This window comes from Aulonocara stuartgranti (assembly GCF_965226115.1).
Source record: "Aulonocara stuartgranti genome assembly, chromosome: 20".
In the NCBI taxonomy this organism is placed as follows: Eukaryota; Metazoa; Chordata; class Actinopteri; order Cichliformes; family Cichlidae; genus Aulonocara; species Aulonocara stuartgranti.
Window position 1 is genome coordinate 17,759,134 of NC_138956.1, and position 24,992 is coordinate 17,784,125.

At 43.2% G+C, this 24,992-nt stretch overlaps 1 protein-coding gene across 5 annotated transcripts in view; it reads right to left on the reverse strand.

The window, feature by feature from the left end:
* Window positions 1-24,992, reverse strand: part of myt1b (myelin transcription factor 1b) — a 142,096-nt gene that overhangs the window by 24,280 nt on the left and 92,824 nt on the right. For 3 of the 5 annotated variants that reach the window (XM_082519368.1, XM_082519369.1, XM_082519367.1), the window contains exons 3-8: window positions 14,751-14,857; window positions 8,637-8,691; window positions 6,857-6,887; window positions 5,695-5,757; window positions 3,666-4,027; window positions 1,114-2,235 (exon numbers count right to left, since the gene is read on the reverse strand). In XM_082519368.1, coding sequence (XP_082375494.1) covers window positions 1,114-2,235; window positions 3,666-4,027; window positions 5,695-5,757; window positions 6,857-6,887; window positions 8,637-8,691; window positions 14,751-14,857 — 1,740 coding nt within the window. Of the gene's footprint in view, window positions 1-1,113; window positions 2,236-3,665; window positions 4,028-5,694; window positions 5,758-6,856; window positions 6,888-8,636; window positions 8,692-14,750; window positions 14,858-23,477; window positions 23,591-24,992 lie in introns of those variants that run through there. The other 2 variants (XM_082519370.1, XM_082519371.1) reach the window with 1 other exon arrangement.

The window sequence follows — 24,992 nt, forward strand, 5'->3', positions numbered from 1 at the left end:
GCATGCTGTCATCCCTTCTCGCTCCCTCTTTGAGTACTTCCTCCCAGCTCTTCATGGAAGTCTATTCAGCTGGAACCACTTCAACCCCATTACAATAGAAAAGGGAGGATCCAAACAGAGCTCTGTGACTCATCTCTTATTTGGTACACTGTGTTTATTTGTACCCTCTGCTCCCAACATAACATTTAGCACATTTGCCAAAACTTCAGAACATCATTTTCTGTGTGCTCCCTTATTGGTTGTATTCCTCTGATATTGTTGTGGTATTTAAAAAAGCACTTGCTGTCTTGCAGAGTATTAGAGAAAATAATGAAAGAGCACATTTGGCCTGTATTTTTAATATAAGGATAAAGCCAGGGGGCAACTGCCCCCTTAAAGCTAGCTAACCTAACAAAAGTAAAACTGTCAAATTCTGGCACTTGCCTCTGATGTTTTTTTTTTGTGCTGGTTTGTGTAGAGGTTAAACAAAAATAGCAAATGTTCATTAGGCTTTTTTTTAAGGCCTGGATGAAAACGTGCCAGCTGATTCTTCCTGTCAAATGCTAATGACATCTGGGTCTAGTTTCACTAAGAATTGTATTAGTCAAACTTAGTTACTTTGATTACATACTGTTTTGCACACATTATAGCCTGTGAGAAACATACTGCAGTAGATTATCAGTCCAGCTCTGTTCAGAGTAAAGTACTTAAAGCCTGTGACATGTAGGTGCTCTTCCACTGTACGAACTGTGGGCAGACACAAAGTGATGCCAAGATTTACAAGAACACTCCCCTAACACAGGACCATTCTGTTTTTAAGGCGAATAAAAACAGGTGGGTGCAGAAGACGTGCTCAGTGCATCACATAGAAGTTTTGTTGGGGTTTTCAGAAAATTTTCATAGAACGGAGAAAATGTAAATTTTCCAGGTAAACCTATAAAACATTGTTGGATGAGGAATAAGTTTGCAACATGGTATTTCAGTACCATGTGCAGCTAATGTAGCTTTAAAAAAACAAAGATATAAAAAGAAACGGACTAAATGTGGCTGATGTGCTGTCTCCCTCAGGCAACTTTCACAATACCCTCTCAGTACATGTTGTAGCTCTGTTCTCCCCTGGTTACTAATTCATACCTTTGCTGAAATAGCCCTTGCGGATGACGTCCAGGTGCTTGGGCCTGTCCTCCATGGTGAAGTACCGCTGGTGGTGGATATCTGGTGTGCGGAGCAGCTCTCTGGGTCCTGCTGGCTTCACCTGCTCTGCCTTCAGGGCAATGGCTTGCTCTAGCAGGCCCAGGTTCCCTCGGGTCATGTCGAACATCTCTGACTCGTCCGTCACTGCCGAGCGCTGTGACAGGCTGTCTTCATCATCGCGCTCGTCATCTCCATCCACATCGTCAAAGTCTTTGTCCTCCGACTTATCGGATCGTACCTCGATAATGTCAGGAGAGGCTGAGGATGAAGCTTTGTGGATTTTGTAGTTCTCCCCTCTGGGAATGGGAAAGTAGTCCTCCAGTGGACTGGCCCTGTGGGAGCTGTAGCTTAAAGGAGGGCTGGCCTTATAGTTCTGAATTGAGCTAGCTTTAAGAGAGCTGTCTTGTGGACTGGCTCTGTTCTCAAAGGGACTTGCCCCGCATGAGTTGTAGTCCTCCAGAGGACTGGCCCTGTGGTCTTCAGCCTTGTGTGTTCCCTGAGCTGCTGCGGTGCTGGTGATGATGCGGATGGCAGTTGGCACATCAGAAATGGGCAAAACATCCCTGTGCTCCTCCTCATCTGCTGAAGTGCCCTGCCTCTGCTGCATTGGCACTACTATCTTTTCTTTTTCATTGTCTTTACCTATGAACTGTTCACACTGGTCCCTTTTAGTCAGATGCTGTGGGCTCATGTGGTTGCTCATATCTTCGTGCTCCCCTTGCTCATCCTCCACATCAGCTGCCTCCTGCTGCAGAGCAAATGACTCCTTCAGTGCTTGAACTCCATGTGCCACCTCCTCATCTTCCTCTTCTCCCTCGTTCGTGTCCTTCTCCTGCTCTTCCTTTACTTCTTCACCCTGTGTAATGGCCAATGTGACATCCTTCTTGGTCTCCATAGCAACAGTCTGCTGAATGGCCACAGTTGGAGCATTGTTGCTGTTGACACAGCCCAGGTGGAGGAGAGAGTTGGCCACCTCCTCGGTGCTCTGTGAGGGAGAGTGACACTCCTCAGCTGCAGGTACCGCTGCTCTGAGCTCAGGCTCGATGATCACACACTCCTCCTCTATCGGAGTAAAGATGAAGAAGTCAGAACAGTGACACAGAGGAAAATATGAGTCACATAGTGACATCAGGCTGTTGTCAGCAATATCTTTATCTTCACTTGTATCACTTTTATGCCTGCTAAGTCTTTCACTGTGTATATTTATATATGTGACATAAAAAGAACCTACTGTTACAAAACTGTAGCCGTAAAGCAGTTTGTTGACAGAGAAAGACACTCACAAAGTCCTTGTGCTCCTAGTGGCCATGATTTCATCTTTTCTCTAAAGGCTATAATCTATCACAATCAGTGAGTCTCATGGACTAATGGACAAGAAGACAAGAAGTTCCTAATTTTGAAATATATACAAACAAAGAGTTTGGCAAATGATTATTGGTAAAGAGTGACATCTACTGTCTCTGATACCTGCTCTCTATTGGACTGGAGATCTGCTGATGCTGCTGCTCACTAGAGCCAGTGTTGGGGAGAAAAAGGAGAGTGGAAAAGTAGAGCTGTCACCAACCAGAAATGGGAGATGGAAGCATGTAAATATAATAATAACCACTGCAGCTAAAAAGAGTGTCTGACAAGCCCAGCTGTAAGTAAGCTATTAAGAATTGACTGTACACTGTGTTCGTGTTTTGCTCCGAAACAATAAGTTCCATTGGAGCAACCTTTCAACGCCTCTCTCTGTCTCTCGCTAGCAAAGTTGACCCAGACAACAAAGTAAAGCTAGTTTTTGGCTATGGGTCCAAAACGGAACCCAACGTATTGGCCAGAGGTCCCTTTACTACGGTTCTGTTTTATATAAGTGAGGAATAGTTTTCTATACGAGATCGCTGCAAAAAGTGCAGCCTTACCTAATGTCCACCTACTGTTACTCATTTATATTAAGATTTAAAAATCTAGTTGCTATTGGTATGGTGAGTAACCTTCAGTAATAGTAATAAATCACACAGCATAGTACAATCATGTAGTTGTAAAACAGCATAATAATATATTAAGTAATCCAAAGTATTCAGAATACGTTACTCAATGAGAGTAACGTAACGGAATACGTTACAAAATACATTTTGGGGCATGTATTCTGTAATCTGTAGTGGAATACATTTTAAAAGTAACTTTCCCAACACTGACTAGAGCCAACATAGCGATACAATTAAATATATCAGTTCTGCTAATGGAAATACCAGTCTTCCTTGATTATAGTAGTCCTGACTCAAATGAAGAAGCAGGTAGTGAGGAAGCTGAGTGGGGTCTAAATAAAAGACACTCCAGTGGGAATCGTACGATCAACCAATTTGGGAGCTTAACCCATCAAGCAATTACAGTCAGGTATCTTGGCCTTAATCTGCTTCAGTATTGAAGTACATAATGAATATGTGCTCCTTTGATGCTGTGGTTATTTTTCACTGTACCCCTCTTTGTTACCAACAAGCTATGTTTCATACCTTCATCAGCTGCAAAATTCTCCTCCTTCTTATACGTCTCTTCCTCCTCTTTCTGTTGTGTGTTCTCCTCCCGACCGTTTGTCTGTCCGTCCTGTGTGAGTTCTGTCATTTCCTCTCTCTCCTCCTCCACACCTGTGTCTGTCTCCTCCACTTCCTCTTCTACCTTGGCTCCTTCTGTTTTCTCTCCATCGCCCTCAGCCTCACTGCTTGCGTCACTCTCTGCACTGAAACCTTCATCTAGGGCTAGTTTCAGGGGGTGGGACTTCCTCTTGGAGGCAGGCCGTTCTGTTTCCTGTTCTTGTTCCTGCTCTGCCTCTGCTTCGTCTAGACGGCGCTTTCTTGCTATTGGGCAACCCAGAATGCTTGTGATGGGGGAAAAGGAGAAGACAAGAAGAAAAGGGAGAGAACAAAATTAAGAAAATCAAGCTGGGTTATAAGTGAAACAACAACCTAACACGTCTAACAGAACCACAGCAGAAGGAGGCAGGGGTTTTTTCTGACATGAAACAGGATGGAGCTGCTTTTTCCAGTATGAATCAACACGCCTGAGGGGGGCGCCATGCTAGCTGACTCAGATATCACAACCAATCTCAGCCAATTGAGTGGAACGTTTAATGAACAACTCGTATGGAGAGGCGGGCGGGCGATGCAGCAGAGGGTGAAATCCAATAAACTCCTTCTTACGCTCACCTGGGAGACGCTGAGGGAGTCTGAGGAACGATCTATAAACAAAGTGCACCTCAAAATTGCCTGCTGAACAAATACACATGTAAACAGATAGCTAATATCTGCCCCTCAATAAAGACGAGTCACAAGCCAGTGAGCTGCCCCGAGTCTCCCAGGATCTCCCAGGGCGAACGACACAGACGATGAATGGAGGGATGGGGAATGAAGCTGGAATAACACCTGAAGAAATCACATTTCACCACTGCCCACTGAAAGGTTTATTACTTAGGTTTAGATTTAGATGCTCTGGGAGTCTGGTATGTGACATAATGAATGTGCTCTATTTGCAATCTGACTCAGTAAGTATCTTTAAAAGTCATTCACATTGTCTCCATCTGCGATTTAAATAACAAAGAATCGAAATGGTGCTGAGGAACCCAAGAAGCTGTGCAGTTTACCATTTGGTTTTTCTATTTTTTCTATTTCTATCTTTATTTTACAAATAATCAGAAGGAATTATAAGGATAGTAATGAGTGGGAGAACTAGATTCATTTGATGACTGGGAGATGTAAAAGCAGGAAATGTGGACATAAAGCAGAAAAACGTATCCTCAATCAGCTTCCCTCTAATCTGTGCTTTTTCTCTTGTCAAAAACACTTTTGTTGAACCTGATTTCTTCTGATCTGAATGTAAACAACTAACTCTCTGCTACATCCTTTTCCATTAGCACTGCAAAAGAGGACCATTTTGCTCATGACTTGACTTCAGTAACATCATACTATTAACACTACAAAACTAAAAGATGTAGCTTACCTCAGCTTAACAAACGTCTAGCCTGGCTGTGTCCAAAGATAAGTAATTAAGTTGATAAGAATCTTTAAAGCTCATTAATCAAGAAATCATTTGTTTGTCTGTAATGTGAATAGCACTGTTTTATGCCAGGAGATAGATTTTGGAATCTTGTTGTCACGGTGAGGACAAAAGTCTCCCAAGACCACCACTTTGAACTGTGGTTCCAAAGTGCTGTTTGGAAGAATTTGGGTGGATATAGCCATGGCTACCTATAGTTAGAACCTAGCTATTTCACTCAATTCTGTTCTTTATGCTTTTTTAATAATTTTTTTTTTTTACATTTCATCTGTATTCTTTATGCTAAGCTAGAAATCCAGCTGCTGGCTTGAGCTTCATAATTAGCGCACAGATATAAAAGTAGCATTGATGTTCTCGTCTAACGCTCAGTATTACAGCGAGTAATGCCGAATAAAAGCACAAAGCAGATGATATGGGACAGAGAACAGAGAGGACAGACAAGACTGAGACAAAGGACAGAGAGACAGAGGGTGGGGTTTTAATCTGCCCTACCTTCTGTGTCGTGAGTATCTCCCACTGATATGGCCTGAGCCATTGCATCCAGGGGTGGGGCAGCTGGATGGGATGGATGGAGGTTAGAGATATGTTTAAGGCACGGGTGCATTTTAGTCCCTGTGCAGTAGCAATGATAAACACAGGCAGTAAATAAAAAAGAAAAGGTCAATTAAGACAAACAAAATAAAGTGAAGCACAGACATGCAATCTGAGCACATGTGTCACACAAACGCACGTGTCCCCACTCTTCTACCAGACACACATAATGCATGAATTCAGGTGGTATCATGCAAGAGAAAACATAATATTCTCTGTCATACATCAACCCTGGCCTATATCCTGTTACTGTGAGAGATAAGGATCAGCCGAGGCCTGCTGTAATTTCCCCTGCTCTGCTCTCTTCACCAGTCATCATCATCAGTTCTTGCTCACTCTATTTTCTTTCTCTCTCTCTCTCTCCTTTGATTCAGGTTGCTATGACCCCTCAGGATGGCTCATTTCAATTCTCATTAACTTCCCCCAGCAATTGCCCTTTATTACTCCAATTATCCTTATTATTAATTTCACTTATTAAAAAATGCTGCATTTGCATTTTAAATCAGCCACTCTCTGGCCTCTTTTTTTTTCTTCTTAATCCCAAAACCTCAAGTATTTTTTTGGAGTGCTGAGTAGAGATCAATGCTCAGAGGTGAAGTGTGACAAAATGAGAGAGGATGAAAAAATCATTTGGAAGGAGGGCAAGGAAGGGCGATGACTGGCTTTTGTGGACCCTGAAAGCTGGTCCCTGAGTGGGAAACTATGGAGAGGAGCTAAGGGCGGGAGAAAAAACTAAATAATAGCCCTTCACAGTCCTCTCTTCTTGTGCTGCATCCTTTGATCAGACTGCAAAAAGATCGTACACCTTTTTCATTGGATGTACTGTATGTGTTCATAGCAGGAAACAGCAAAAGGCTGCAAGAAATCAATAGCAGCCTGTTGGAGGCACTGACCACAAACTGAGAAGTGCTGATAATGAGTAATAGGAAAAGAATAATATACAGCGTCATCTAAAGAGAGTGTATGATTGCCAGGGTGGGGGAGATACAAGGTGAGGGTTTGGCGGGATATATAAATGAACTTTATGAAAGGGATTTTCACAAAGATGAAGGTGTTTCCTTACCTCAGCTCTTGTCCTACAAGCTCAATAGGAACTGAAAGGGGGGGGGGGGGGGGGTCATGGGGAGAGAGAACAAAGGTGAACAACTGCTCAGAACGCTGTGCTGCTAAAAGAAACTCAGATCAATAAATCACAAATGCATATGAATCCCAGAAGGATTCCTCATAGAGGCTTAGACACACACACATTCCGAAAAATCCTAAAACACACCTACATGCTCCTGGGTTCACACATACACATCTACATGTAAAACAAACAAGAGTAAAGCAAACATGCTGCATAAAAAAGGCACGCACACACAAACAGAAAGGCTAAATCAGCCAAACTGCACAGCACTGTTCAGAAAAAGTGACAGTTATATGCAGACTTCAGCAATAAAACATGATTAATTGTTACACTTTAGTTACCATAATTGGGGAAAAGAAATTAAAAGGAAAACTGCCTTCATCAGGAGAAAACAGCACTTCATTCAGGGCCAACTTATAGTAATTGCCTTCAAAACATAAATCACGCTCTGCTCCCATAGAGCACGCGCACACTTGCCGGCTGTGGGCATCGATTGGGAGTTGAGCGATAGAACGAGTTTTTGGAGAAATATCCTATTTTCATTTGAAGCCAAAATGAAAAAACAATAGGATCCTGGAGAATTCAGTTTGGCCTCCAATATCACATGCATTAATCACATGTCAGAAATAGCCTGGGTATCAAGATACACTAAGAGCACTAAGACACATGCACACATGCATACACACACAAGTTTGTGTGTGTGTGTGTGTGTGTGTGTGTGTGTGTGTGTGTGTGTGTGTGTGTGTGTGTGTGTGCGCGCGCATGCAACATCGTAGTTTCTCAGTCTTTCATCATGCAGTTGGAATGACTGGACGCCTTCTGAACGCCCTGTGAACTGTTGCTTTGCTGTCTTGTTTCTAAACATCAAACACACGTGCAAATGCAAACACACCAAGGAACTCACACATATCAATATGGATATTTACACATTCATTCAAGTGCACATTAAATTTACATGTGTTTGTACACATAAACACACAGCCATACGTACATGTGGACTAAAAAAATATGGAGTAGCAAGGGCTGTGGTTTTTGTGATATTCTAGGAGTTATGACTCAAAAGTAATGCATCGATATTACTGATCTGTTCAGTGGGCATTAGCACGTACACATAAAGCCACAAGGTTTCCTTTCATTCGTTTGTGCCCTTAGAGAGAAGGGTCATACATTGGGTATGAGGGCTCAACTTGAATGGTTTATAATGAGGATGAAAATGATTAGAATCGTGCTCTGGTGTTATCAGATGTCGACATAATTGAACACCTATGGTAGGATTTGGAGCAATGTGTTAAGACAGCCCTCTCCAACACCGTTATTACAGCACCAAATATGTTTTGGGAGAACGGTGTTCATTCTTAAAGAAGAGTTGCAGAGACTTGAGGAATCAGTAGCCACATACATGTACAGATTTACTTAGAGGAGCAAATTAGCCTTTGCTAATATTGGGGCAGACATTTCCACGTGTTCTGTGTTACATCCAATACTACAGAGAAGCTCTGATGTTGGAGAGCAGCGTGTGTACATACTGCTGAGTAAAGACACGCAGAGACCTTTTTTTATTCACCGTCTTTGTCACTCATGTTTATGTGTACAGACAAACATACATTCTGAGTCCACGAACCCACACGCTTGTCAAAAAGCAGAAGAGATGCTTGGCTGTGAAGGAGTGTTTGTAAATGTAACTGTTGCAGACTGGGCCTGAGTGACCGACACTCACCTCTGATTCCCTTGGACCGAGTGCGAGTTCGCTTATCGTCACCCTCTACGCTCATCTGTGAAGAAAAGGAGAAAGCACGAGCAGAGAGAGCAAAGAAGAGGAGAAGGAGAGGGGGAAAGAAACCATCAGAGGTAATTTCTCAATGCTCTCACTATTTTCCACCACACATCTACAGCTAATTGCACTTGTCTTCCTTCAAAACAACGACTATAGTAACCCACGCTCAGGAAGTTCCCATTAAAACACACCAAAGGTAGCTCTGACACAAAGAGATGATCATATCTTTAATTCTCCTTTGCTCGCCCAACCTCACTCACTTAGTATACTTTAAAAACCTTATAACCCACTAGAGCCAACATCAGTCTCGTTTAGGCTACTATAAGGGCAGCATGGTGTAGAAAGAAAAAACAAACTTGGTTGTTCAAGCTACTTTTTAGCTCCCTCCCCACCCTCACCCCTCACACACCTCTTATCACTCCCCCTGTAATTTCCTGCATCTGAGTGGTGCTCATGATTGTAGTCTGTAGAGAGGCAACAGGCGGTGAACGCAGAGGGGCCATGGCCCCTGTAAGCAAAGGGACTGACAATCATAACTATGCTGAATATAATAATAAAGCAAAAACACACAGGCAGCCAGAAAGCCACTGTAATAACCCTTTTAAGAAGAGGACTTGTATGTGTGTGTGTGTGTGTGTGTGTGTGTGTGTGTGTGTGTGTGTGTGTGTGTGTGTGTGTGCTGGGTCTGCCACTAACTCCTGGCTCAGCTTTTAAGGCACAAAGGAGCAGGTGTTAACCCTGCTACCTCACACACACACACTGACCACACCTCCTCAGCATTACCTCTCCACACTGAACACTGCTCCCAATGCACTCTAAAGCTATCAGATGCTTTTTAGACACAATGGAGCCATTAGCTTTGATTACTGGACTCTGGGTAGATTTTTTTTTTTTAATCGCAGGTCTACCCCTTTTTCTGTCTCACTCTTCCTCCATCCTATGCTCGTCTACCACCCTTTTATCCCCCCGGTTGCCTGTACTCCCCTCTTCATGCCCAGCCACTTAGCTGCTTTGTTGCTTCTCTATAGTCAAGTTGGCAGAGCCACAGTGGGATTCAAACACGGGGTCCCTGTTTCTTGTAGTCTTTTTCTCCTCCTCTCTCTATTTGGCAATGTCCCTTTCCTGCTAAAAGACTACTTATGAAAAGAAGGAGGGAAAGAGGGATGAGAGGAGGATGAAACACGCTGTTGTTGTTTTTGTTAAGGGCTTTTCTTTCCCCCTGTCTCCCGAAGAGGGTGCACTTCATTCATTAATGTTTAGTGTTTGGCCGGAGGTACAGGTGCAGGCACAGGCCCCTCCCTTCCTCTGCGAGCATCCACTGCCTTGCCTTGCCCTATGCTCCTCTCTCTCTCTCTCTCTCCCTCTCGCTCCCTCACACACACACACACACACACACACACACACACACACACACACACACACACACACAGACTGTCTCTTGCCACTCTGGCTTCAGCTCTTTTGATCAAGCGCTTAGTGTAGAAGTCATGCAACAAGCACCAGCTTTGTGCCCTGCCTGAAGGGAGCAGTTGACTCCTTCTGTGCTCCACTCTCAGTGCTGTGTGGGAAGAGGAGCGGATGAGTGTGCAGTAATGACTTCTCGGTCATGTGTGTATGCTCTTTTAGCCTACACAAGTGCGTGCCTGCCTGCATATAGCTCAAATCCATTTCCTTACACTCAATTGTCTGCACTTGTTAGAATGGAAGCGCAGACATGGAATATAAGAAATAGATTTGCAAGCTTCCTGTACTTCATGTGCATGTTTTGGAGTTGTTGTTTTTGGGGGTTTTTCCTCCTTCTCATTCTGTCTCAAAGAGAATACTGTTCATCTAACCCCACTAGATTTAGAAAAAATGTGGAATGGCTTGTCTAATTTGAAATATTAAGCACAAATTAATATTATCAATAGCAATGAATGTCAAATATTAAAACAGCTAAACAGCTAAACAGCATGTGCTGAGAAAATGCAATAACCAGGTGAGCCCTCAAGCTTAAACATTAAAAACTTTAGCTCAGTATTTTAAATAAAAAAGTAAAAGTAATAGAAAAGTGAATCTGAAAATGAATGTAAATATTAGGTAGAAGTAATGGCTAAAGAGATAAAACAGCTAAAAGTTAAGACATATAGTACGATACCTCAAAGAGAAAAGTGGTGGAGCAGAAATATATTTTGCTTATAATAACCAGCTTGTATACTTGTATGAACACAACTTTTTCTTGTTGGTATTTTAGATTTTATTACTGATACAGCATATAACCTTGTAATATTAACACCCATACCTATAATTTAATTAAATGGCTTTCCCAAAGCCCCAACTGTCAAACTAAAATAGTTTATTTATCCACACCCAAGTTTGCTAACATACATGACAAGAAATTGATTTGGCTTGAAAATTGACTGAAAAGATTAATCAGTCATCAAAACAGCTGCAGACTCCTTTTCCTTTGAACAACAAGGCTAATTGAAAAATCAATTCCTCGTTTCAGCTCTTATTGCTACTTTTACTTAACCAATATGATATGATTACTTTTTCTACCGGTGAAGCAGAGTGGCCAGACAGTTTGCAAGGCAGCAATTTGGAGAAAAAATAGAAGACATGAAACACAAAAAGAGCTTTCTAATAAATGTTTAACCTCTAAATCAATTTAGATTTTCACAGTTACAAAAGGTAAAGTTATATTTAAATGTGATTAAGAGATTTAGTAGATGCATCAAAGAATCAAAGGCTAACATATGAAAACAGATCTATGTGATCTATGTTTTATGTGACTGGGTTTTATTGGAAAGGAAAGAAGATGTCTGTGAAGATGCGATACAGAATATGTGCATATGAGACTGAACTACACATTCCTCCTTCATGAAAAGATGATATACTATTCTCTTACCCCTGTAGTTCTCCCCCCTCTTTCCTTTCCCTCCTCCCTATATTGATAGGCATTGGATGAATCAAAACCTGGACTGAAAAGGGCTCCCATTGCTTTCATGTTTGTGTAACCATAGCTACGCACATTTAAATAGGTAAGCACATCTGAGCTCTCCCCTCTTTCCTGTCCTTTTTCTCAATTCCAGCTCATTAAATTTGTATGAACACAAAGTCACTGCAAATGAATCCAGATGCAGCCAGGCAAGCATTCACCTGATTTTTATAATCATTTTCAAAAGGTCCTTTTTAAAGGTATGTTCAAAACTTGTCCTTTACCTTGCTTTCTTTTAATTAGACTCCTTGAACATTGCACCTATGTAGGTGGACCTACACAGTACCAGTAATGTCTTATGCACAACAGAGAAAGGCAGAGAATGAAAAAGAAGGAGATAGTGTTTCAGGCTGTGAGTGTGCGGCAATATGCGCGCGTGTGCGATGTGGGGTTTAACTAGTATGAAATGATGAAATGTGGCAGCAGAAGAAGGAGAAAAGAAGAGGTGGAGGAAGAGGAGGAGGAAGGCTCTTCCCTACAGGCTGTGTTATACATTATCAATTATGTCCTTCTTTGTGTGCAGGAGGACCTCAGCTCAGCTCTGCATTCTGACAGCTCTATGTAAATGGCTGGCTGGGGGCAATGACTTCAGAGAGAAGGTCATCCTCTGTCCCCTGGTGCACATAAATGACTCTTTTATTCATTTTCAGGTTTACAAGAGTAGATGAGGAAAGGAGGGGGTTAAGGTGGGGGGTTGCGACACAGGGAGAGGAGTTGGAGAAAAGCATTTGCAACTGACAGAGAAGACTGACATCTCCAAAAATCACCTGAAGCTGCCAATTAGAGGCGGGCCTACAGTTCCCTCTGCATGGCCTCCATGTTGGACCGTCGCACGTCGAGCCCCTTGACAGCTCCACTTTAATGATTCAGGGAGGAAGGAGCACGCGAGAAGACTGAGCATGTCTGACTGCATAATGGGTCAGCTGCTGTCAAAGGTTTGCCATTTACAGTGTGAGTCATCCTCGAATGATTTCAAGGTTTGTAACTAAACATCTTTTCGGTGCTAATGCTCAGTCTGTTTCATCTATCTCTACTGCAAGTCAAAAAAGACAATAAGAAGGTATCATAAGTGGCAGAGGCCTCTTCACGTGATGTAGTGTTTGAAAGCAGCACATCTCTCTTCTCCTCCTCTCTGTCACTCCTTCAGTAGCAGAAATCAAACCAAATCAATAAAAGTCATCACTTTAGATGAACCCTAGCCATCAGGGGGGAAGCAAAACTACTTTTACTGGGCCCAGGGGGAAACAACCCCCGCTCCTCTCTCCTTCAAACTCTCTTCCATCTCGTTCCATCTAATTGTCGCTCTCATTTGCAGTGCAAATAAAAAACTAAAAGTTGGTCTTAATGATGAAAGTAGAATTCTTAGAATTATGACATTTTCTAGGTATTTCCCCTCAAAGACTAAAACCCAGTTAAGGTAAAAATTATTTCAAAAGCATCTTTTTCAAAAGAGCTTCCAAAGCAGAAAATTAGTAGAAGCACAAAAAGGGGCTTTAAAGAGACTCGGGAGTTTTTCAAAAGGACAAAACGGCAGCAAGACAAAGTGCTGAGCAGCAGGGGCACCTGGGGTCAAAGCAAATGCAATATCAGTGACTAATGTCCCCTATAACTGATAACATGATCTTATTGAAGGCTTGTGTCAGCATTTCATAAGAAGAACATTATGCCAACAGTCAAACATGGTGGTGGTAGTATGATGCTGTGAGGCTGTTTTGCTGATTCAGAACCGCTGTGATTTACCATAATTGATAGAACCATGAATTCTGCTCTCTACCAGAAAATTCTAAAGTCTGCCCTGAAGCTCAAGTACACCTGACTTATGCAGTAGAACAACAATCCAAAATACACAGCAAGTCCACCTCTGAATGGCTAAAAAAAAAAGGTTAAGAGGTGGTCAAGTCAAGGTCTGGCCTTAAATCCAATTGAGATGCCTTGGCATCAAAGAAGAGCACTCCAAAATTTCTCCACAGTGGAGTGAAAGACAATTGCCAGTTAGCGCAGATGCTTGAGTGCAGTTTTTGCTGTCAAGGGTGGCCCAACCAGTTATTAGGTTTAGGGGGCAATCGCTTTTCCACACAGCACCAGGAAGGTTTGGATAGCTTCCTTCCATTAATAAATGAAATCGGGATATAAAAACTGCGATTTGAATAAGAAATCGGGAAGGGGGCTCTGTGCAAAATAAGCAATTAATAGCAACAGTTTTGCTTCACGTGTGGGTCTGTGCTTTTCAGTCACACAGATAGATGCTGCTTTCAAACCAGGCTTTCTAGCTAATAACTTCAACCTCTCGTCCAAATTCATTTACCTCTGGCTCCAGGAAACTACGACAGCAGGTCCAAAACCCATCAGTGATGTCACAGTGGCTATCAGTTTCAAAATGTAAACGTTTTAGTCCCTTCCTTGTTCAGAGTTGCTTTGAGAATGGGAGTCCTTGCCGGAATTTATTTGGGCTGTGTCTGAAAATCTCAGAGAGGACTGTCAGACTGTTGTTTTCAGAATGGAGAAACCTCCTTGAAAGGATGGCAAAGCAGGTCAGAAGTTTTAGACACGGCAGAGCAGGTTAAAGAGAAGAAAAGAGGTGTTGGTGGAAGGGAGCATTTTTCTCCTCTGCTGATAAGGCAGAATATCATGCACTTAAAAAAAGTATGAGCAGCTCAAGGACATCCTTTTGAGTTTCTTTTTTTATTGTGTTTCAATAGGAAAAAAAACCCTGTGAAGTGAACTCAGCAGTAGCAGGAAAACGCTGAGCTGTGCCACGCTGAGCTTAACTAAGCTGAGTGGGGCCGAGGCAAAAGATGGGCAGGGCCAAGCGGGAGATTTGATGTGCTGTTTGATTCATGTTTTTTCTGTCCTGCATGGCTGTCTAAAATACCCTGCACCCTAAGACACACACACACACATACATATACACAGCCTGCTTTATTGCCCTCTGCTCCATCTGCCTCCACCCTTTTTGACTTTCCCCTGCTGAGTTGGGGATTGGAGGGAAATGCTCAGGAAGCAGAATCAGATTGGAAAGGGGTGTGGTGGCGAGTGATGAAGCGGGTGGGGATGTACAAGGGGGCTGTGTTGTCACTCACCATGATTGGTCGACGGCTCTGCAGTCTCTGGGAGGCCTGACAGCGGCTGCTGGTCCTCTCGCCTCGTGTCCACCGCTGGTTTACCAGCTCACCCCGAAACTCATTTTCTGTTGGTAGAAAAGGAAGAAACAAGAGCAAGAGGTGGGGCAAGAGAAAGGGATGGGTTAGGAGAGGGGACAGATTTGGGAGAAAGAAAAAGAAGGGAAAAAGAGAGAGAGTTGTCATGTGAAATCATCAGCGCCAGTAGATGGGCAGTGTGTGGTTAGAGGAAGAGAGAAGAGGGTGGGGGTTTTACTTTGAGGGAATGCTGGGGCACTCAAGCGTGCTGCAGACGATCCTTTATTAACTAAAAGACAAGTATGTATGCATCTCGTGGGCGCACGCGCACACACACACACACACACACACACACACCGAGGCACAGTTAAGTGCCCCAGCTGGGATCCCTGTCAGTCTACTATTAGAATCAATCAAATTTGTGCATTTTTATCAAGTTTTTCAGGGAGCGTATATATGAAGAAATGGGGTGGTGGTAGTGGTGATGGTGGTGGTGCTGGGGAGCAATGTCAGGGGAGAGAGGTTGAAGAATGGCTAGCATATAATGAATCGCACATAAATCAAACCGCTCTTCTTCCTCCCCCCCTCACTCTTTTTTCATCAAGGTAATAGCTCTTCAGTTTATCTTTGTGATGACGGCCTGAGACAAACACAGTATTACAAATCCCTTTGTGCTCATAGTGATGCCAGTGCAGGTGTTAAATACAAAACAGAGACGTAGTTTCAAGATCAGGTGGGGAAATAAAGTGTAGATTTTTCTTTTTTCTGGGAGTGCTCAAGGCTGAACTTTGCAACTCGTGTCGCTTCAGCTCTGTCTCTTTCTCCCACTCGGTTTTCAAGCACTGCTGAGCTGGTACAGTGAAATCTGATCCTTTCTGAGATACACACATATATTTATGTGTATATATATATATATCAGAACACTCTGAAAGAGAAAGCGTCCTTCAGCTTAGACTGACTGTATGACCAGGCATTTGGGCCACTCTGTTGAAAATGTAAATGGAAGCTGCAGTGGTGCTTGAGAGCAATCATGCCCAGAACTCAGAATTTGTGGTGGGAATTCAAGATAGAATGTTTTTAAATAACTAATGCAGCTCTTACAAATAACCTCCAGCAGTCTTCTGAGGCAACAAAACCTAAAGCTCTCTGAACAAATCCTCGGCCTTTATTGACTGCATCCCTACCTTTTCATTTCTCTTAAGTTTTTTTATTCTTTATTTCCATGCTTGACTGTCCTGTGCGTGAACCCGTGAGTGAGAGTGGCGCACTAAAAGCAGTGAGAGCAATGGTGGACGAGACAACAAAAGGCTGTGTGTCCGCATCCAAGGGGTCCTGAAGCAGACCCCTTGAACACCCCCTCCCCTTTCCCAACACACACACACACCCACACCCTGACACACCAAAGCTCAGCCATTTACAAAATGCTTGTTTATCAACTTTCACCACCACCCCACCCCAGAGTGAAAAAGTGATTACAGCAGCAATACTTTAGGTCTGCATCTCTATCTCTGTCTCAGCTATCTCCACACAAACACATACACACACAAGTAGGCAAACTCCCATGCCTATTTTGCTTCCTCTCTGGTCTTTCTCCCTCCTTTTAAAGTGAAGTGAAGTGAGCATCCATCCTGTATTGTTAGTTTTGGGGACAAGGAGCTGAGAGCCCTTCCTAAATGCCAAACATATAACAGCACTCTATTAGGACACATAGCCTGGGGCCGTGTGTCAGCAGCCCCCCGTTCACTCTGCTTAGTCTTGACCTCGTGCTGCACACACACACACACACACACACACACACACACACACACACACACACACAGAGAGAGAGAGAGAGAGAGAGAGAGAGAGAGAGAGAGAGAGAGAGAGAGAGAGAGAGAGAGAGAGAGAGAGAGAAAATACAGCTGGAACCAAAGCTGAAGCGATTCATCACAGAAAGAGGTGTCAGAATTAACCCTTCTTTGGCATCTTGTGTTAAATTTAGAACAAAAAAAAGGAAATTAGAAAACTGATTTGAACCTCGCGTGCTCAGGATCTGCTCTCTCTGATTCTTTGATCACATGCTGCTCTTTCTCCATCTAAAAGACTCACAGCTCATTATTTTACAGCAAAAGTTGGAGGAGTATGAGACAATTAGCCATTCACCGGGGACGTTTGGTTAATCAGAAGTGAGACGGTAGGTGGGAGTGAATGCAAAATGAATGGGTTTTTTTGTTATTGAGGGGCAGATTTGCCAGTTATCTGCACACAAAGAAAATAAATGATAAGAATCAATACCTGATCCAAAAAAGAAAACCTTTTACCTGAAAACAAAGTTTAGGCTGAAGTAATACCATTACAGGACTACGGCTTACTGTACTGGGACAATAGAGCAAAGAGGTCTAAATCCATAGTTAGATTAAATACCAGGGTGAACTGTCTGTAACAGCATTAGTGTGTGTACAGCGCTGGGGCCAGCTGTACACCCCTGGCCCCCTGTTAAGCAGGATTTAGAGACAACTTAGTGTGATTACAGCGAGCTGAGCAGACGGGAGCGAGAAATCAAAAGTTGTGCACCGGCGGGGTGGTTTCATGTTACTCTGTTGGTTTCTTTGTGTCAAAGCACAAAAGAAAGGAGAGTTTCCAGATTATGAGGCAGGTGTGAAAAGCAAATTTGTGATTTAAAGATCCTAGCTTGAAGGGCAAATTAAACAGGAAAGGTGACTAAAAGAGGGGCAGCTTGCAAGATGCTACTATCAGTTTAGTGATGGGGATTGGATGGAAAGGCAACAGCACCATGGCAACCAGCTTTTAGGAGGGGGGAGCTCCCCTGAGGGTCACCTTGACCTCTGAGAAAATGACACAAACCGCTGCTTCTAAGACTAAACTGAGCCGCACACCTGAAAATCTGTACCTCTCCGTTTTCCAAACACTTCTCCAAGTTGCGTTCCTCTCTCGAAGAATCTGTGCACTTTTGTCTTGCTTTTTTAATTAATTTTCACTTTTCTTTTTTATTTATTTCCCATTTCAATGCAGGCATGAAATTCATTATTTCCAGCCTTTCAGTTGAAATGCTTCCTCTCTACTGAAAGCCAGGGCCAACCCTGACCTTTGCTTGTATTGCTTAGATTTCTGATAGGCTTTGAATGACAAGGGTGCAATTTGGCCCCAGCTGCTCCTCCAGTGCGTTTATTGCGCTCCCTCCTCCGGCACCTGCTGTCCTCACCATCGCCTATTCAACCCTTCATAAATAGCGAGGTTTCCTCCTATCACAGTAACTACAAACACACACACACACACACACACACACACACACACACACACACACACACACACACACACACACAGGAGCAGGTCATATCAGAGGCTGCTACACGCACCTCTATAAGCTGCTGTAGCAGCATAAGGCACCAATAACCTAATTCGGTAATCCCCCTCCAAAACTAGGCTACATTTCACTGGAAACGTAAACAGAAGAAAAACAATAGGTGTTTTATCTTTTCTGCCTAGGATGCGTTACATGTGTGGCTCGGTATTTATTCTACATTAAGCCAAACAATAGGCCTGCGGATGCTTTTTCCATGCATTTAAATGAGCTTTAACCAACTCCAGTGGAAGATTGTAAAAACTATTTTAAAGCCGCAGATATTTAAAAGCAGCGGAGACATTCTGCCGTTTAAAGTCCGCGTTTCCAACGGCGAAAACCAGGAAGCAAAGTAACGCCGAAAGCTTTCCTGACGGGCAGCTCAAGTTTCTCCCACTCTCTTCTGAGGTTACTACTGCTACAGTGGAGTGGGGAGAAACTTAAAGAGCGGGTGACATAACACTCTGTGTATCACCATCATCGGCAGCCCCATCTCTTTCCTCCATCTTAGGACGCGGGTGCTTTGACAAGCCGCGAGGCGCACACATCACGCGGCCATCTAAGCAAGGCAAGAAGGTGGGGTGAGCTAGAGAAGGGAGTGGGGGGTGTGAGGGATAAAAAACAAGAAAAAAAAAACAACAACAGCACAGACGCACGGGCTCGCTTTCTGCACCGTGCCACAGTCCGAAAAGATCCAGTGAAACGTGCCACTCGAGGCTCCCCTCCCCGGCGTCTATTTTCAGTGCGCTTCTGAGGACTTTTTTTTTCATCTGCGCACTACTAAAGGCGGCTGACATTTGAAGAGAGCATCTCTGTTTTTTGCTGCAGAGGATCAAATGGTCAACCCCTCCCTCCATCCTTCCCTTTGCCTTTCTCTCTTTCTCGCAATCACACTCACTCCATCCATCCATCTGTCCACACACAAACACACGCAGGACTCCTGCTGCTCTACCTTTCTAATAATACAAACTCTGCACACATATCTCAATTTACTAGAAAGGGTGGGACGTGGTACAGTAAACGAGCAAATTTATTCCTGGAGACAGGAAGGTGAAACTAGAGGACGGAGCAGAGGATGGAGCATCGTACTGAGTGTGTCTTCTTCAAGCCCCACACTCTGATGATGAACTATTCGACACGGGCAGAGTGGCAGAGAAGTGCACGCATCAACTGAGGTTCCGAGAAAGCGCCATAGTTGGTTTATTCCCACTTATTACACGGCGCCGGTGTAAACACACGCAGCATGGAAGGGGCTAAAATATAGCTTCATCTCCATCCTGAGCGGAAAATACTAATAGCAGCTGACAACGTAAATAAATGGAAAAAAGAAGAAAAAAAATCAGGTCAAACTGTGGGGAGATCGCAGCTGTGGGTAAGTTTTAATCCACACCGGGGAATTAGGAAATATAAAAATGTGACATCAACACTAAACCGGTGCTAAATCGCGCTGTGGGGGGATGCTTTTAAATATCACACAGTCAAAGTCACGCACAAAGGCTGGGTAATTCCAGATGAATCATCACAGATCTAAACACTCAAAACATTTCTGATTACCTGTATCCGATAATATTTCCTCTGTGGTTTCGGCGCCGCGTTCTCGCTCTCTTTTTAGAGTTGCAGGCCAAGTAGTTTTCTTTAAAGAGGCACGATATCCCGAGTAAAAGCTCTATGTGTTTGTTTTTTTCTTGTAAAAAGCAATCGTCTATCCCGTTCTAAACGTCCAGATGTGATAAATAAGAAGAGCGAGCTGAAGGTTGCACCGGCCTCTCTTGCGCAGCGCATCGGCGCACGGCTCCGTATCCGGGCGTTAAGATGTTACTTGTTTGTAAGCAAAAAACATGGCTTCATTTGCCTTTGTCAGCGAGGAGGGGAGAAAAAACGTAATATTGACTTACCTTTCCCTCATGAGCCATTGTACCACCCCCTCCCTCCACCCTTCCCTTCCTCCCTCCATCCATCCCATCCCCTCTCAACTCCCCACCCGCCCCTTTCAACTCCTCCCTCCGCCCTTTGCCATGACATCACGGAAGCTGTAGTAAAACCTCCAGCATCAGATGGGCAGGGCTTGAAGTCCCCTCTTACTACACACTAACTCAATGGGCATATGTGCACACACACACACACACACACACACACACACACACACACACACACACACACACCCCTCCCTGACTTTCGTCCTTCCTCTCTCCTAAGCATGTCTCAAGCCAGCGAAACGTACAACTTTAAACCAGATTTGACTCTAACTGCGCGCCATTTCCCACATATGAAAATAAAGTTTCCATTTCCCCAAACATCCCATAAACACCATTATCAGCGTGTAATCGTTGGTGAAGCATCTCTACGCCTCTGGGCTCCAACACAATATTAGACACCAGAATTAGCTCATGTTTTATACATTTCACCCGCTGACAAGTTCTTGATGTCCCCCAAAAGCATTACTGTAATCCTTCACCACCCCCAACGCACCCCGGAAAGTGGTACCGTCCAATAATTCATTCAGGGGGACTTTTTTTTTTTTAGTCGAGGACCGTGAATTGATGTAGTAGCAGAGTCTGGATATGCGCGCAGCGCTGACAGCATCTGATAACTCCTCCGTATGGGAAGAAGGGGGTGGGGGTTAACGACATATAGGCAAAGAGGGAGATTATATGTCTCCCCCGAGCATAAAAAATATTTATGCTCAGGGGAGGCGACGAAAGGACTGAAGTGTGATATCGGTTTGAATAAAAAGAGAAGCAGGAGTTTACTAAGACAACTAATCACTCTCACTTCCTGATCTGCTCATCGTTTTTAGGCTGACCGCCGCAGCTCCGAACAACAAACAGCCGGTCTTAACAGAGCAACTTGGAGTCACTCCCAAATGTTGCTCACATCATGCTTTTTGCTTTGCCGTTTTGAAACCATTAGTGGAAATGACAACCATTCATTACAAGCCATTTGAGAATAGTCCCCACAAATGCCATCCTTTATCTGCTGTCTCCACGCCGCGCACGTAGGGAATATTCAAAAAGCCCAACCTTCAGCTTTCAGAAATTCTATTAAATTCTTATCTCTTTGCAGCAGGCTCTTTTTGTGAAATCCCATTGTTATGCATTGGAGCTGAAATCAATCACCGGCCGTGCACGCCGCCATCAGTATGATTTCAGACAGTGGTGTGCAGAAAGAGACACGCAGAGAGAGAGAATGGATTCACAACAACGCCATCGACAACCCAATAAACAAAAGAGAGGGGGGATAGGAAATATCCCGGGCCATGATCCAGCACAGGGTGGACCGGTGTCGCAAAGTTGAGGCCTGTAGGTCAGGTGTGAACTAGAGACACACGGAGGTTTTCTGGCGGTAAAAGAGAAGAGAGAAAAGGCCTCAAATCTCAAATCACAATCGCTCGCTGCTATCAGCACTGCGGACAGCTCCAAAGTGCTGCTCCAGAGATTCTGTGCGTGTTCAGAACCGTGGACAGCTCTGGCAAACAATATCTACTACAGCTCATTGTTGAGGCAACAAAAGCGTTTGTCTGCCCACTGTTGACACTAACTATCTGCCATCAGCTAACTTTAATGGCATCAAACAAAGGTTCTATTTTTAAAATGATAATATTTCACCTTTAAAATAGGCAATATTTGCTCCATTTGTCCCAATCATTGATAACGTTGCTTCAAACTTGTCAGTTTTTCATATTTTATTTTAAAAGGTAAATCTTATGGTTTCAAGTAAAATCATTTTACACTAATAATATGAATGCTTACATGTAAACTTCAATACTGTTGAACACACTGTCACAAGAGTACCAAGTGGGTGGGTTTTTGTTGTTGTTGTTTTTTTACTGTTGTGGCTTTTATTTTGAAGGATAAAACTTGAACCATATTTGCCTTCGTTATAAACTAATACAGACAAAACGGAATGCCAAATCTATGAAAAATGAATATCCAAAACTAATGTTTATTCCATTTAAAGGTCTAAAAACTTTATCATATCACCACTGCATTTTATTTATTTTTTGAACGGAAACATTGACAAAATAAAGTACAATCATTTCATCCTTAATATAAACTGAAATAAACAAAGCAGAATGCAGCTTTTATAAGTCCAAGCTCTGAAAATTAAACTGTCTTTAATTTAAATATCTAATGACTCGTATTTATAGTCGATCTATTTACGTTTTTACTTTGAAAACATATATAAATATATATAAAACTATTTTCCATACTCACCCCAAACTGCCCCCCCCCCCCCCCCCCCCGTAAATAAATAAATAAATAAATAAATAAATACATAAATAAATATCACTTTCATGAATGGACAGATCTAAACCTATTTAATGTATACGTTTGAAAACTTTACAATATCAAGTCATTCACTTGTTCTTGCCTTTTATTTTGAAGGGTAAGACACGGGTAAACTCACTTCATTCGGAAAGAAAAAGTAAAATACACCGTGTCACTTTGTATAAGCCTATGTTGGCACAGTTTAACATTTGTAATCGGTCGCCCCTTGTGGCTATTATTTTGAAGAAATAAAAACTGAAAACAAAAACTTTCTTCTGAAGGCTGAGTGTGAGTAATCGAGCAGCCGGTGCACGAGCTGGGAAAACTTGTTCCTCTGTTGTTCTAAAGTCTGTCTGCAGATGCAGATGGCAGAGGCCTGCAGCACTATAGCTCTTGTATGGTGGCTATATTGTGCGGAGTGCAGGCAGCCAGTATAAATATTACATGGGGGCAGCAGCTGAGTGAGCGCTTAGGATGGGACCGGGGGAGGCCCCTATAGTCCCTCGACAGATGGAACAAGCCGACAGACTAAACACACACACACACACACACACACACACACTCCGAGAGAGAGAAAGAAAAAAAACTTTTTAATAAGCCCGCAGCTTTGGCAGTGTCCCCATGGTACCGGGGCCACACGGTCCCCCAGGGACCGACTGTCCTTTGTCTGGCCAGTTTTTATCCGAAGAGGCTGGAGTTTATCTCTGCTGTGTACTCAGAACTCAAGTTTACATTTCTTAAGTTTATTTCGAAATGCTTGCATGCGATGAGTTTGCCCCGCGGAGATGTTTTGAAGTTACAACTGGTGTAACCAGACAGAGCTGTAAGCGTCTTTTAATTCAGTACAGCGATGGTCACAATGTCTCTAAAGGGATTTCTTGGACGCTAACAGAGCTGCTGCAACTTTTTAAAACAAAGTTCCGGCGCGTGTCTGTTGACTGTCTGCTTATATCTGCGTCAGCACAATGATTCTAAAGAGAGATGGAGATGCCGAGACACAAAGTTTAAACACTAAGTTTCAAAGTTGCTCCTCTACAGTTTAAAAAAGTGAGCGATACGAACCTAGAAAAGTGCGGCACAGCTTCATCTCTGCGGTGCTCCTTCTCTCGGTCCCTCTGAAAAGTCCCGCAGCGGCCGTCAAGTGCTGCTGGCAAGTTTACTTCAGCCTAACAAAGTTGCTCAAACTTTACTTCAACTTCCCGACGGAGTGACGAGGGGCGGTGACAGACCACTGACCGACACGCGCGGGAGCCAATAGGAAGGAAGGCTGCCCTCCTGCTGCCAAGAGCTGGAGCCTATCCCGCCCCTTCAGTGTCAGCTTTCAACAACAATAGCCCGAACAACAGCAACAAAGAGCATCTGCTGCGCCGGGCAACTTCTCACACTCACGCTCCCCCAGCGATCTGACTGAATGCACATAAACTCTCATCTGCTTCATTTACATCAACCTGCACATGCTGCTGCACTGAAAACTTCCACAGACATCAAACATAGATTCAAACGTGTTGCACAAAGAGCTTCGCGGGATTAGATCACAAATATCTCACAAGTCCACCACAAACTCGTGGACAACTGCATGGACACGTAATGAAGTAGAACCGAGCTGCAGAATGATGAATCTAGCTGTAAACAAACATGGAATTAAAGCAAGGTATATTTTTCTACATTCTGCTTATGTTAGCAACATCTCTTTTCTTTTCTCTACTTTTTTTTAAAACATGATTGGTCAGTTTCCACCAGCCTCCCTCATCACGTGTGACCAAATGTACCAGATGTACAGCTAATTTAGGGAAGTTAGAGGAGCATTTTCACTGGAACTTCAGGCCTATTCAGAGCGTCTGTGTCTGGGACAGACAGACAGTTCCTCCCTCCCAATAGCAGATGGTCTGCCAGATAATGAGCTCTCCCATTGCTTGCTCCCATTACCCCCATCCCCATCTCTCCAAGATGTAATGGGGGGTAAAGCAACCTCAACACATTCTACAGCCTTTTCATGTACATTTAATGTTCTGATTGCTTATTGCTATTGTTTGTTGAAGAGAGTTGCACATTGCCAGACAATATCCTCTCCTTTCTTGGAGGCGTGTGCTTGTCTACACTTTGAAATTTGTAGTGTTAATGTAAAACCAGATCCGGTTTAGCCTCCCTTTTTGCTCAATTGAAGTGAATTAAACTAAATTTCATTATCCTTAACCAGAGTATAAGCTTCGCTAGCAAATAACTATATGTTACTAGAGTAAGCTAAAAGACAAACTCAAGCAAAACCAAAAAAACCCCACATTTGCTTGACTCACTTCTAAACTTGAATGGTCACAATAAATAAACTAAACTACACTGAATTCAACTTTCCCTTTCTGTGTAAGCACAGTAGATGTAAGTGACTAAACCAAGCTAAGCTACCTGTATACATTATTAGAAGAATCAATGCTGCTAAATTAAACAAAAATAAAAAGAACTTGGATGACTTGGAAAAACTTTTAAAATCCCCCCAAACTAAACTAAGCTGTGACAGCACAGTAAATTAACACAGTCGGACTACAGTCAAATTTCCAGTCTTCATCATAAAAAAGGAATTAT